The sequence below is a fragment of the Chinchilla lanigera genome, unplaced genomic scaffold (genome assembly GCF_000276665.1).
Source record: "Chinchilla lanigera isolate Chin_1 unplaced genomic scaffold, ChiLan1.0 scaffold00005, whole genome shotgun sequence".
NCBI classification, from domain to species: Eukaryota; Metazoa; Chordata; class Mammalia; order Rodentia; family Chinchillidae; genus Chinchilla; species Chinchilla lanigera.
The window spans coordinates 32,868,064-32,883,230 of record NW_004955406.1 but is presented as its reverse complement, the minus strand read 5'-3'; the positions used below and the strand labels follow the sequence as shown (position 1 = coordinate 32,883,230).

The following is a 15,167-nucleotide window of genomic DNA, read 5'->3' as shown; positions in this document are numbered from 1 at the left end:
GTCCCTGTCCGGGCTCCATCAGGATCTATTCATAACAGTAACAAAAAAATCTTCGATAATACACAAAGGTGGCTATCAGTGGTTCACAGAATAGACTATCAGTTTGGAAGCAGTGAGCGGATATTTAGAAATATAATTTCACTGATCAAAGTAGTATTGCTAACTGCCAAGCTCAAGATGTGGTTAGGACAGTTAATCCTGCAATCTGAGGTTGTCATACAGGAAAGTACATACCTTCAAATAATGCTATCCACTGAAAACTTTACAATGTATGTAGCAGAAAAAATATTAACTTTTAGAATTCAAGTACAATATTGTTTGTTTTCACAATGTAATTAGACCATTCTAGAAACTAGAAAACTCTATTTTTGTTTTTCAAACTAATCATGCTGCAAATCCTATGAAATGTTCATATTTTATCTTTTATACTGTTTAATATTTGTCCATGAGAAGTATAATAGTTAACTGATTGTGTCAATTTAAGATGAGCTCAACTAAACTGGATCAGCCGAGTTCTCGGGGTGGCTGAGGGCATTTACTGAAAACAGAAGGCTCACCTAGGGCAGTTTGTGGCTTGAATGGTATAAAAGAGAAATGAAGAAGGAAGACTAGCTTCTATTTCTTTGGAGGCACCCCACTCTTTCTATTTACACTGCATACTCTGTCTCCCAGCTCCCAGCACAGACTTTTCTGCCGCCAGCACAGATCTTTCACCCTCCATCCAGGACCCTTCAGCCTTCTAATGCAGACCCTGTGGCTTCCTGATATGGACTCACATGGGACACTACTCTGAGCTCCAGGCCTTTGACTGAATCTGTTAAATCTCCAGGGCACAGACAGCCCTTTTGCACTCTCCCACACCTTACTATGTGGACAGCCACTGTAACCAAATCGTGTAAATTCTTATATATTTGTACATTTTGCATAAAATCTGTTTCTCTAGTAAGCACTGACTGATACAACAAGTAAAAGTGTCTTGGAGAAGGTTCAAGATGATTATTTAACCTATTTATAATGGCATGTCAGGAGATGAATAATTCAGTTCAGATAGTCTTTTGCAATAAAAATTCAATAACGCCAGAAATAACTTGAAATTTCTTTAGAGGTCTTGATGACTTAGATAAGAACTTGGGGTTCATTATGGTTGAAAGACTGCAGTGTTAAAATCCTGTAGGAAACAAACTGTGAGAATTTAATCTTGACTAATTAGTAGAGTTCTCCACATCCCCACCTTTAGAAAGTGTGATATTTATGACTCAGTGATTATTATTGAGGTGGTAAACAACTACGTGCATGGATAGTCAAAGCCATTAAAAATCAAACACCAGAATTATAAGAAAGACTTGGTTTTACTGAACAGAAACTATTACATACAGATTTAATAGTTATCACAGATACCTTTCAGAATGGATATCTTAATTTCTGTTTGATGGTGTAGTAAATTAAGAGAGGTTGGTTACCCTCTCCATGTCATACAGCTCAGTGTGGAGACAAAGAAAACCCAAGTCCAGGCATTTCTGCCCTATTATGCTTGGTTCACAGTAACAGAAAATTTAGTAGAGTTAATTTTACTTCATCAATGAATAAACACATTTTGGGCTGTTTTACTTATAGAAGAGGTGATAGAGAAGAGTGAGTGAATACTGAGAGGGGAGGTAGGAAATTCAGTTAGAAAGAAAATGTAATCAGTAGCATTAAGGGGAAAAAAAGGACAAAAAATGGTAGGATTATCTTTGAAAATATTATAATTAATTGGGATTTTTTTGTAATTAGAGACATTTAATCCAGTAATTTAAATTTATTTAAATAAATCTGATCTTTAGCAACTCTTTGAGAAATATTTGCATTATTGAACTCTCCTTTTTCATAAGTATCTGAAATTACCTTTAGAACTGATTTACTAATATTAAGGTGGTACTCTAATCAGAGATTCTGAAAAAAATTTCCCAAAGAAATTTACTTGATTTAGAAAGAAAATCTAATTTATCTTCACTTATTTATAATAAGTATTTTGAAAGAATATCAACAGAAAAATTCTCTTTCTTTACATACTTTTCTTTTTCATTTTGTATATTTTGCAGAATGTATTAGTCATTCCTATTCCTGGAACAAAGTAGGCAACACCTGAAAATTAATGTAAGAGAGGTTTATTTGCCTTAAGTTTCAGAAAATTCAGTCCATGGTTGGTTGGCTTCAAGGCAAAAGGGTATGGCAGAAGGAGGGCCAGGTTGGAAGAAAGGTGCTCAATCCGTGCAGCAAAGAAGTAGAGAAACAATACAGGAGTTAGGAAGGGAAATGCATCCTCCAAAGACACATCCCCAGTGACATGATTCTTCCAGGCCTCACCTTTAAACCATGAACTCATCAATGCATTAATCCATGATGAGTATAGTGCTCCACAATCCAATTATTTTCAAAGGCTGCATCTCTGAACACATGAGAATTTGAGGGGACGTTCTTCATCTAAACCGTAACATAGAACTGGCCTAGGACAAGTGTCATAAACTAGACACAATCTGATAGACTTGAATTTAACATAGGTTCTGCCTGTGACTCTTGATCAAATTGTTCAATCTCTCTGCACTCAAGATTATCCATTTTTAGTACAAGGTTTGCAATACTCACCCTGACAGGTTGTTTTGAGCACTAATAGATAATTGGCCTAAAACCTTCTCAGATGACATCTGACACATTTTAATTTTGTTGTTGCTCTTGTTGTTCTGGGGATTGATCCCAGGGCCTTCTGGCTGTTAGGAAAACACTATCACTGAGCTACAGCCCCATCCGACATTTTAACATCTTAAAATGCAAAATGAGCTTTCGATTTTCCAAGAAAATGGTAAAATCAAAGGAGCTTGTCTGCTGGGATTGGTGTGCTCCTCTGCAATCACTTTGCCCTCTTTGATGAATCTTCCCTGTTCCATTCTTACTGGATTATTTATCCAAGAATTATATGGATCAAAAAATATGGACATGTTTAAAATATAAATGCTTAGGCGCAACCTGAGGTGTCCATGACCAAACTCTCTGGGTCAAGGCAGAAAATGACAGAAAATATAATGTTAAATACTGTAATCTTCACTGGCCTTTAAACGCTTTGTCTCCCTACATGGAAACAAGGTCTTATACACACTGAATAAGATTCAGTGAAGATTAATAGAAGTATACAATGGTGTTTCACAAATTAGAAGATAATATCAAGTTAGAATTCTATTATGATTGAAAATATTATTGACAGTTTCTTCTTGAGTTTGACAGATTTTAGGTCCTCCCATGTTGTCTGTCTTCTGGAATTTCCATTTTTCACCCAAGTGACAATGACCAAGTTTACTCTAAGTTTTACCCTCCAGAATCACAGTCTGAAAAGACTGTGATTTTTCTGTTGGAGTTTTGGCCACACTGCATGTTATAAAGCTATTTCTGTCCTCATGTCCTCGTGCCAGAAGCCACAAAAATGTTACATTTTCAGCATCATTCCCTTTTTCTCTGTTTCTTCTGCCTTCCAGTATACGGCTGTTCTCTGGCGTTAGGCAACTTTTAAACATTTTGTCCAGAGTTTTTAGTTGCTATATTTGGAAAATGGAGAGGTATTTACTCATGAATACTGGTAATGGAATAGTAATAAATTGCTTTTTATTGAACTAGTTCTACAGCAATTCTTTGATATTCCTTTTTTAATACTGTCAAAATTTGCAAAGCAAACTGAGAAATCAATATTACATCTGCTTACCTGGAAACTTGATGTTCCCAGCTATATTAGTGTTGCCAAAGGGAAATGTCAGCTTTGCCTCTACATCACTTGTATAAGGCACAATATTCTGAACAGGAACACTGGATCAGCTGAGTGAGATTGGGGCGCTCCTAGCCTGAGAAATGTGCTAAGAAATCAGCTATCAGAAATGTTTATTTCCCAACAAGAGTTACAGAGTTGGAAATTTTCACATATCCAAATGATTTCCTTGCTGAGCACCCATAATTACCAACTATCTATGGCTACACAGGAATGATATAGTTTCATTAATTTAAATGATAAATTAAAAATTATATAAGATGGGCTGGGACGTAGCTCAGAGGCACAGCTCCTGTCTGGCAACCACACGATCCTGAGATCAATTCCTAGTACCAAAAAAAAAAAAAGAAAATTATATAGACAAAACTATTTTCAAAATCAAACTCTTAATTTTATTCTTTCTAAATATAAGAGAAATATATCTTTATTTTAGACACTGTGAAACATAAAACTTATTTTAAAAAACCATACATAAAAATTAAACGATGGTTTATGACTTCAAATTTACTAGTTTCTAGAGAAATTAGTAAACTTTATTGATTTGTGATAAGAATTTCAGAGGGCTAGAACCTAGAGTAAAATCTTTGGTTATAGATCTGTGATGCCTACCAAGAACATATATGAAATGGTGCATGGTGGCACATCCCTATAATTCTAGCACCGAAGCAGGAGGATGAGTTAGATAGTTCAAGGCCAGGCTGAACTGCATGAGATCCTGTCACAAAACAAACACACAAGCAAACAAACAATGAACAAATATATCAGATATATATCATATATTAAACTCATATATATATATACATTAATCCTACACATCATGCATTTAGGTTAAGGATACAGGCTGAATTTGACACTTTTTAAAACCATTTTTCTTAGTGAAAAGGAGGAAAAAGATGTCCTTAACAGAAGGCGGCATTCCAAAAATACCGACCTCCCATCTAGTTCTCACTATTGAGAAGGGCCTTTATTTTTCTCTCTTCTCATATATTAAGGTGGGAAAATGCACAAGGCAGAATTCTAAGATGTTCACTGACCTTCCTGTTATGATTGTGTTAGTCAAGATTGTTGAAATAATACAAAGGCTGATATGAGAAAATAGGCTATTTTTGGTTTTTGAAGTGGAGAAGACCATGTAGAAAGGACCTAAGACTGGTTTCCATAAACAAAGAGTGGCTCTTGGCCAAAAGCCAGCAAAACTGAGAATGGCTCGTAGGAAACAGAGTCTGAAGTAAAATGAATGTGAATCAAAATTCAGAATCACATTCTTCCTTAGTGTTTTGATGTTCACACAGTCCATTGGTTTAGATCTTTGAGTGACTAAGGAACCCCACCTAGCTAGACGCTGGCATACAGATTTGTGAGATAATGATAATGATAATATTAATTAAACCTGCAAATGATGATTTGTTACAAAGAAATAGAACCACAATATGAGAGGCCTCTTTTATGCAATGATTCTCACATTTTAACATTTGTCAAAGTCACCTATGTAGCTTTTAAAATACAAACAATTGGGCCCCAAAGTTATGGTTCAATTATTTGAGATAAGACCTGAGAAGTTGTTTTTGTAATCATTTCCAAGTGATGTCGATACTCCTGGTTAGGAAGAAAGTCTTGAGAACCATTGCTCTACAATGATACCCTGGCATCTGTTCATATCTCTTCATAACTCCTTCCTAAGAGAAAAAAATTAGCTGATGAAGCTGGAAGAAGGAATAGAATTTTCTCAGTTCCTTTTGAATTTTCAGGGTTGTGCATTAGTTGGCCTGCATATAAAGGAACGTTTTGGTTTTCTCTTTGACTTCAGTTAAGCCATTTGTTTTTAAGAGAAATCCAGTGTTTATCCAGGTCTGACAGTTTCTTGGTGTGGAAATCTATCTAATGCTGAGAGGTTTTCAGAAACTTACTTTTATTCCTTATCTTAATTATTCACATGTTCCAATCCTGCTTTCCTGAGTAATAATATTGATATTTTAATACATAGTTGGGTATAGTATCTACCTCTTAGTTGGTTTGGGCTTTGGTAAGGAAATATTTTATTTGTTGTTCCTATGACATTTTAACACTGACAAAGGACAAAAAAATAGATCTCATTTTCGAAGCTTCCTACTCTCCAGTTGGGAACTATTCTTTCTCTAGTCAGAGGAGGGATAACATTTCTGTCAGTAGTCAGTCTGTGACTGCTTTATCCAAGTGTCTCAAAAGAAAGGTATGGCAGTTTTCTTTGTGAGGCTGACTAGGTAAAGCTGTGGATTTTATCAGCTGGCTTTAAACAGACCAAGATAATTCATTGTTCTGTGACATCCCAACAAATCAATCCTACTAACAGAAAATCCAAACAAATCTTACATATTCATAACACAATTACTCAAAGACCTAAATTCTTCCCTTAAGAATCTGATGATCATCCAAAGAAAAACTCATACACAGGGTATAAAAATGAATGAAAGTAGTCACTGTATTTATTTTTTCTCCATGTTTCATCTCTTATTCTCAAAGAGATAGGAACGAAGTGAAATCAGTTTTTGAATAACTGCAGTATATAAGATCCTGTATTTATTATCTCAGTCAGCCCTCTAGTAACATTATTAAGCCATACATTTCTAACTCTTTTGGTTTTATGTACATTATATATCCTGAAGAAAATATCATAGAATTTAAATCTATGGTCTGTTTGACACCAAAGGGGATGTTATTTCACCACGCCATATTACTGACAAGGGATGCCAAGTTAAGCAATGGAAGTTATGATAGATTAAAAGGGGCTCCCTAGTAGTATGCTTCCAACTAAAGCCAAATTTTACAAAAACAAATTAATTTTACCTAACAAATTATGTGCTTTTATAAAAATATTTCAAGTATTATAATGCTATATATGTTAAAGGTGTTATATGTTTTTATCCTATGGTTGTTCACAATTATAATGTGAATAATTATAGGATAAAACATTGAGCTGTAGGAAACAGACATTATACATATGTAGGAGGATAAGTTTTTAAACATTGAATGGTTATTTATGGAAAGCAAACTTCTCCAAAGGGCTGTATCTAAACACTGTCTTGTCTGGCATAATAAATGTTTATGAGCAGTACATAAAACCAATAAAGTGTTTTATATGTGGTAAATGGGACTGCAGATGTTTAAATTTTATTGTTTTCATCTAAATCTTTTTGAAATTTTATAACAAAATTGCAGATTTAAAAAAGCAACAGTGAAAGTATAAATTAAAAATTAGACTAATGAGTACAAAGTGTCTCAAATGGTTTAAATCTGAACTATGAATGTAAATAAAAAATAGTTCATGAATTTTTGGTGATGAACAAGTCGATAAGTAATAAACTCTGATTGTTAGACTAATATAATAAGAATACAAAATCATGTAAATTATGAATACATATACTGCAATAATCCATTAATGTAACCAAAACATTTAAAACTGTCATATGAAATTAGAAATTTCTATTCGAAAATTTGCACGTATAAAAATGTTAAATCTAGGGCAAGAATACATGAGATGAAGTAAATTTGTTTTCAAAAGTGATTGATAAAAATTCCTCCACTGGTTGGTTCTTTGATAAATGAATGAGTGATTTGGGGAACATACTTTTTTGCTAATAATTAGAGTTATTTAAAAATTTAAAGCTTGATGTTAAAGTTATGTTTGTGTTGACTGCTTATGCTATTTCTGTAATTGTTTAATAATGTTCCTGTTCAAACTAATATGATGTTACATTGCATTTATTTATGGTAGATTGGCCAAATTTAACTCATAGTGAGCATAAATTTATTTAAAATTATCAATACCAAGTCCATTCCAGTGTAATCTATTACCCTTAAATGTATAAATACCTATTGCAAAAAACAAAAGTGGTAGACAATGAAAAAACAATATGGAGAAAAAGCAAATTTCTTCAGAGACAAAAAAGCTCAATTAATCTCACAGTATTACACATTATCTGACTTTATTTTAATACTTTGTGCTCAGAATATAGTTATTAAAAAGCACACATAGTATAGAAGAATGACTGAAAGTTAAAGTGCTTTAAATAGTAAAGTAAATTTATAGGAATGGCATAAATGAAGTTTCTATGTTACCTGACCAAAACCAAATTATTTAGGAAGAGATGGATTTAGAACTTTATTGAGTTAAACAGATCTGGGATTAGCTACAACTACTAAGCTATATAATATTCACTTCCATAGAAGAAAAAACATTTTCACAGGAAAAGTCTCATCTACCAAGTCTTCTATGAAGAACTGGCTTATCTCTTACTTCTTTCCTATTGCCATGTAAATTTAGAGTTAAAAATATAATTGCAGCCTAAAGAAAGAAATTATAGTCTGTAATGAATAACCCATTAATCCACTAAAAGCACAACTTCTCAGACTATTTTTTGGCTCTTTTCTAAATAGTATGGAAAAGTCAAAGTGAAAGAGTGAGACAAGCATAAAATTAATAAAGGAAAGCAAACGTGATATAAATCACTTTAGAAAACCCTAAGACCAATGGTGACAGATTTTGACCAACATTTTTTAAAAATAGAAGTTGATGCTAATAAACTGAGACGTGTAGTAATCAGCAAAACAAAGAGAGTAACAGAAGATTTCAAAGGCCGTGAAATTTTACTTCCCATTTCTAGTCTAAAAATGGCAATAGTAGGTTCATTTTGAAAATATGTGATGCATGCTAATTTAAGAACTACTTTTAACCAATTTACCATACATTGAAAACTACTGTTATATTTATTTAAATAACATTTCTAAAAAACAGGAAACATTTTGTACTTACCAATCCATTTAAATTATCACATCCCATTGTAAACTTTTAAATTCTTGAAAATTCTTTAAAATTTATGTAACGACATTTGGTAGATTTTATATTTAGTTTAACAATATTTGTGTTTTTTTTTTTCCTGGTACTGGGAACCAAACTCACGACCTTGCGCTTGCCAGACAGGCGCTGTGCTGCTGAGCTAAATCCCCAGCTAGTTTAAGAATATTTGGATTCTCTTAGTAAAGTCCTGAATTCTTGTAGACTACATCACAACCATTGCATTGCATTGCATTTTGACAGATGTGAATCTCAGAACACAGAATTGTGAATTTGAGTTGCTATTATATTTTTTAAAAATCAAGACACTTGTAAGAGATTAACAAAATGTTCTTTTCCTATCTCAGTTCTGAATAGTTTCTATTGATCTTAAGTTTTAAGAATATTCTAGAAGCACAGAAGTTGAGCTGTGGTATTTACCAAGCATGAAATCAGAATATATTTTGAGAGAAGCCTTGAAAAATAAGTAAAGTAGGATGCACTCTTTTGAATGGTATGCATTCTTCCACATATATGTTTATATATCTGTCATGCAATGTCCTCTTTATATTATGCAAAAGTTACAGAGCCCTAAAATAAACTTGGGCTATGTGCATTTCACAACTTTAATAAAGTATTCCTGATAGAGAAAATAGCATAATTAAAGGGTTAAAGTATAAGAGAATTTATTGTGTTTATAGAAATACAAATATCTTATAATGGCTAGGATTCAGTATATGTGGATAGGCTAAGCCAAGAAAGAAAGAGACAGAGAGGGAGACAGATAGAGAAAGAGAGAGAGAGAGAAAGAAAAAAAGAAACAAAAGATTTAACCATCTCATATAACGTCTACTCAGACTGAAATTATCTCTAAAAATATTTAATTATTGCAGAATAATTAACTAGACAGTAGATATTAACCTACTGCAGCTTCATACGTTGCATATCTTGTGCGTTAACTTAATTAAGTACCTTTAACTTTCCTATGGATATGAAAATTTCAGAAAACAACTGGTATCTATGCTGTGGCTTTCTTATTGGTTGTCTTTCATTTGCAAATTGTTGATGATATACTGATTTTATTCACTGTACATTGATTACACAATTCTCATGTGATGTTTAAGAACCGAGTATCTCCTAAGTTTACTTTTTCATTTTTCCTAGTAATTTTCTTTTTTTTTGGTAGTTTCTTCCAGTACCAGGAATCGAACTCAGGACCTTGCACTTGTCAGGCAGGTGTTTTACCGCTGAGCTAAATCCCCAGCCCAGTAATTTTCTATATTGAAAATAATTACTAGTATTTATTGATGATTTCCATGTGCCCAGCACTGTGAGGAACTTCATATCTATGAACATGAATACTTATACTAGTATTTCAAAAAAATGTATTATGAATGCTATTTTGAGGAGAAGAAAACTGTCTTAAAGAAGTTAAGTAACATTCTCAGCATCAAAAAATATTAAGGTCAGAGATAAACATTTTTGCATCAGGCTCAAATTTGCACAAACAGTAGCAAACACTCACACATTCACACACATACACAGGCACGGCCTCACATTTGTTTTATTTCACCAAATTATCATTCATAGTGATTTAGAGAACTTATTTTACTGAAAATTTAGAGAAGTTAGAATATCTATATTCCTTTTTTTGTTTGTTTGTTTGTTTTTCTTCCGGTACCAGGAGTCGAACACATGACCTTGTGCTTGCCAGGCAGGCGCTTTGCTGCTGAGCTAAATCCCCAGCCCCAGAATATCTATATTCCTAAAAATTACATAAACAGTTTCATATTTTTGGCTTTGCCCAACTATACATTAGAACATAAGACTTTATTAGGCTCATCAGCAGCATCATAAGCAAAGGTAAATACTTTATTTCTCTTGAGTCTCTAGTCTGAGGTGTCAAATTATATCTGCAAAAGAAGCAAATGTACATTTGTGCTGATTCTTATAGTTCTTAATTAACTAGGTAATTCATTTGGAATGACACAATATTTTATTTTAAAGAGGACAAGGAAGCACAAAATAACAGCAACAAAGACAAAACAGAACAACTCAAAAGCAATAAAAACTGCACAGAATTTCAAAATAAGATGATAGAAAATTAACAATGCTTGTTATATTACATGTTGTTATCTTCACCGAAATTTCTCAGATTACCAAATATAAAATGCAAGATTGATCAAACAATTAAACATTAGCTGTTCGATTCAATAAGCCACTAGAAATTAGTAGTACAATTATCTTAGCCTGGAGAAAGGGAAGGGAAATACATATACATGACACAATACTTTAAATCAGAGCTTTAAAGTAATACAAAAACTTGCCTTGTTTGCAAACTGATTAATTGTGCTTCACAGCTATTCTCTGGCTTACAATATGTATGCCTGATTTATTATTCAAAATATATTTGATGTTTTAAAATCACTTTTAGTGTTTAAGATTTTACTTTATTTTAGTTATATACTCAAATTCAAAACTCTGACATAAAAGTAATGCACTCAGCATAGTTCTACAGTTGGTTAGTGTTTTGTTCTTTCCTTTCCTGTACATTTCTTTCAAAATCAGGTCAACCACTGTGCACACAAAAATCATTTTCTTCCATGGCTGCTACACATACATGGTAAAACCCTTGAATTTCTGAGGGCTAAGCAAGCCCCTTTGTCTCATCATGGCACATACAACATTTTTCATGGATGCAGTAGGTACAAAGGCTATTATCTGTACGTTTCATTTCAATCACTTTCTACAATCTATTTATCTGTGTCCCTTCTAGGTTTATCAACAATTCAGTATCAATAAAGCTTATATGACTTACTCTTTCCATTAGAATACTTGGAATCATGAAAATATTGGTTGTCTCTTATCTTTGATAACCTCTTTAAAAAGATCTCATGACCATGTACAAAATAAAATGCTTACAGTATAATTTTAGATTATTCTTTGACTCCTGAGCATGCAAGAATTACATTTTAAATTAATTAAAATAATAGGTGAAAATAAAGATTTATAAATATTCATATTTTATAAGCTAAGCCTATAATAAATTATATGTAGTGGACACATGCAGATATGTACCTTTGAAGAGATTACACTCTGTGAGATCATTATACTCATCTCTCAAATGCATGTAGGTTTGATTTAATATAGTATAATAACACTATAACATGAAACATATGTCCCCAACTTACATGACATAAAATATTACTTGTAGAGAAATGACCAGGTGCCCTCATATTTGCACTGATACACATTTAGCTAATTTCCTCTAGGAAAGTTAGTATAAGCCTATCAAGACAACTCAACTGTGTTATTTATGACATATTTAAAGGCAGTGAAGTGTAAAGAATGAGAAGATAAAACAGGAATAAACAGCATCATCACTTAAGCCTGCTATGAAATCTAGGAAGGACTCCACACTTACCATTCTAATCCTGTACTTGACAGAAGCTTATTAAGTCTATAACTGTTACTTGAAATTAAAGACACTCTTAAAATCCTGGTATCCGGAAATGTATCAATCATTTAAAAAAACATATCAACATTATAATAAATGGCAAGCAGACACAGAAACATAATTATTAATTCTCTTTATATTTTATAAGTAATCCTAGGCTTTGAAGAAGACAGTTATGGATCATTGCCATAGAGGAAAGAATATTGAATTAAAAGGGTAAATGCCCCAGTGCTTATTTGTGATAAGCCTATTAATCTGTTTCACTTTATATTTAAAATTGATTTATTAACACATGTGCTGTTGATACACATAGTATTTTTAAGATTAAATGAACTTCTGCATATGAAAGCAATTTGGACATTTGAAGAATTGAAACAGATTTATCCCAGGATGGAGATGCCTTTATCACAGTCATAATGAAAATGTAGCAGTCTCCATGGAAGAATGTTTGATGAATTAATTTATAGGAATCAGAATAAATCTGATTTAAGAATAGTTAGCTCTTTGTCTTAAAATGGATTGCTAAGTAGATGACATAACTGAGGAAGCATAGAGCTGGCTTTTGCTATTATCATCAATTGATTTGTCTCTGCCATGTGACTGGTGGCTTTAACTAAGGGCAGGTAAGCCATGGTTACAGATTAAATAGACTTCATCACCAGTTTTGTATATAAAGATATGCCTAAATTTTAGTTTGGCAGTACATTTCTGTAGTAAATGGTATTCACATACCCAGTGGGAAGTTGTTACATGTACATTACACATTTTAATTCCTTTTTTATCCACTTTCCCTTCTCCCTACACCAATCTCCTGACCCTCTTCCTTATTGCTTTTGTACACTCTTGCAGTGTATGTTTGTACATATTGTTTACAATCCTTATGTGAAGGTGACTCATGTACATAACAAAACCCAATTCCCTCATCCCTACCTTCCCTCGCTGCCCTATCTCTTGATCCCCTTCCCCTGTTAAAGACAATCTTCTCCTTATGTCCTATTGCCTAGCTTCTATTTTGCCCTTTGTTTTTACCCTGGGTTTCTTATAGAAGAGAAAGTATGGGATATTTAAACTTTGTGTCTAATTTGTTTCACTTAAGATTATGCCTTCAAGGTCCATCCATTTTCCTATAAATGTCTCAAATTTATCTTCCTTTATAAAGTTATTTTCAGGTCTGGGGACGTAGCTCAGTGGTAGAATGCTTACCTAGCATGCACTAAGGCCCAGAGTTCAATCCCCAGCACAACACAAAAAGTTATTTTGAATGCAGCCACATGTACTTATTCATGCATTGCCGGTGATAGCTTTTATGTAGTTAAGTTGATGTCACATACTCTACAGTTCAAAAAGCCTAAAATATTCACTATATAGCTCTTTTCATAAAATAGCGTTAAGAAGTACAATTGGAAGGAAATTAGTAAGTAGAATATTCTTTGATATTTGCACAACATTTTATTAAAATTAAACTTACTAAACAAATTAACATATTCAAAGTGAATACTGTATTCTGAAACCCTGTGATGATCATGCTTCCTTAAACGGCAGACATCAGGCACAGACATGTTGCTTGCCGGACTCTTCAGAGAGTGGTCTTCCCCACAGAGTCTTCCTGAAGCATGGCTTTACTTGGGGTCCACTGCAAAGGAAAGCTTTCAGAGGACAGAGCAGGAGGAAGGAAGGAAAGTACGTATGGGAAAACTGTGGTGAAAGTCATAGAAGCTCACAGCTCCGCAATCATAGTCCAGAAACACCCCAACTCTACCCACAGGGTACTTTTTCTGGTTTTTGTCCGGTACCAGAAATCGAACTCACGACCTTGCGCTTGCCGGGCAGGTACTGTGCCTCCGAGCTAAATCCCGAGTCCCGCCCCTTGGTTTTGAACAGAATGAATTAGGAATGGGGAGACGGTGAATAGGATATATTGCTTGTTCTTTTTCAGTGAAAAGAGAAAAAATATTTTGTTGGCATCAAAAATGTTGTCAGTGTCACTCATACCTGCATCTTTACAGAGAATCCGTTTGGAGTGGGCTGGCCACGTCCATCTCTTAGTAATGCTGACCTAAGGCGAAGGCCGCAGTGCCCCACAAAAGAAAATTTTCTGTTCTGAATTGGTGCTCTGCAGGCACACTGTGTGACGGTCAGCTCCAAATATTCTCCCGTCGTCCTCAGGAAGGCTCACAGGGAGTGGGCCATCCCTGAATCACACCAATATTCACTCGGGAGGTGTTAAGCACGTCTTACAGTCAGTAATGTACCGTGAAATGAGGTCTGTTTTCACTGGCTGGGACTTTGGCATTAGTACCAATTCAGTCCTTTGAAACACATCTCCTAAGTCCTGGAGCAGCTCCACGTCAGGCTTACGACACATCTGAGCCAGCTTTCGGCACATTTCTTTCACCCCTTCTGTCTGCTGGGTTAGCGAGATTTCACTGGCATTTCATTGGTATAAAATATCCTCTGTTGTCTGTCTAGTGTCTGTCCAGTGTCTGTTCAGTGTCCTTTGTCTGTCTAGTGTGGTCAGGTGGCATTGCTCATCTTTATAAAGAAATAGATACATGTTCTCATATTGAGCTCTGACCCACATATTTCACAAAGGACTGAGTCTTGCTTGATTCCTCACTGATACTGTTTTTTATTCCCAGAGTCTGTTTCAGTAGAGAATGTATTTTCTTCAGAAGTTCCTCCTTTTATTCCTCAGCAACACTCTCCACCTGGCTGTGTTCCTGTGATTGCAAGCAGGCCCTTCTCAGCCGGTCCTGGTCCGCCTCGCAGATGAGCCTCTCTTCCTCGCTGTGTGCCACACAGATCCCTTCCCAAGCGCTGGGGGCAGGGTTGGGCCTGGTCTGTCTGAGGCATGAAGGCAGGTTGTTGAGGATGGCAGCTCTTACGAAGGCCCAAGTGTCTGATGCAGCTCTGCACAGAGGACAGCACTTTGGAGTATGGGTTTCCTCCCTGCAGAAGAAGAGGGAGGAATGGCAAAATCTGTGTTCACAGCCTACAGAGACAGGTTAGGTGAGTAGTTCATACAGGTGCGGCATGTGAAAACATTCTCTAAGGCCTGCAAGACAATTGATTGTTTCTGACACTGCAAGACCAATGTTACTGAAGATACA

The 15,167-nt window shown here is 34.5% G+C and overlaps 1 protein-coding gene across 1 annotated transcript; it reads right to left on the bottom strand.

Moving 5' to 3' along the window:
* Positions 1-4,933: 4,933 nt before the first annotated feature.
* Positions 4,934-14,638, bottom strand: LOC102029044 (putative tripartite motif-containing protein 64C). The gene is made up of 6 exons (XM_013503240.1): positions 14,559-14,638; positions 14,310-14,483; positions 14,183-14,249; positions 13,961-14,113; positions 13,742-13,832; positions 4,934-5,013 (listed from the first exon to the last, which is right to left on the bottom strand). The coding sequence occupies exons 1-6, from the start codon at positions 14,636-14,638 to the stop codon at positions 4,934-4,936; spliced, it is 645 nt and encodes a 214-aa protein (XP_013358694.1).
* Positions 14,639-15,167: the final 529 nt, after the last annotated feature.

Bases quoted from the DNA above. Each gene is read 5' to 3' on its own strand.
- LOC102029044 (XM_013503240.1), bottom strand. From the start codon at position 14,638: ATGTGGGTCAGAGCTCAATATGAGAACATGTATCTATTTCTTTATAAA. The intron at 14,250-14,309 runs GTACATTACTGA...GGTGTGATTCAG, and splicing joins AAAACAGACCTCATTTCACG to GGATGGCCCACTCCCTGTGA. The intron at 13,833-13,960 runs GTCTCCCCATTC...GACAAAAACCAG, and splicing joins AGCAATATATCCTATTCACC to AAAAAGTACCCTGTGGGTAG.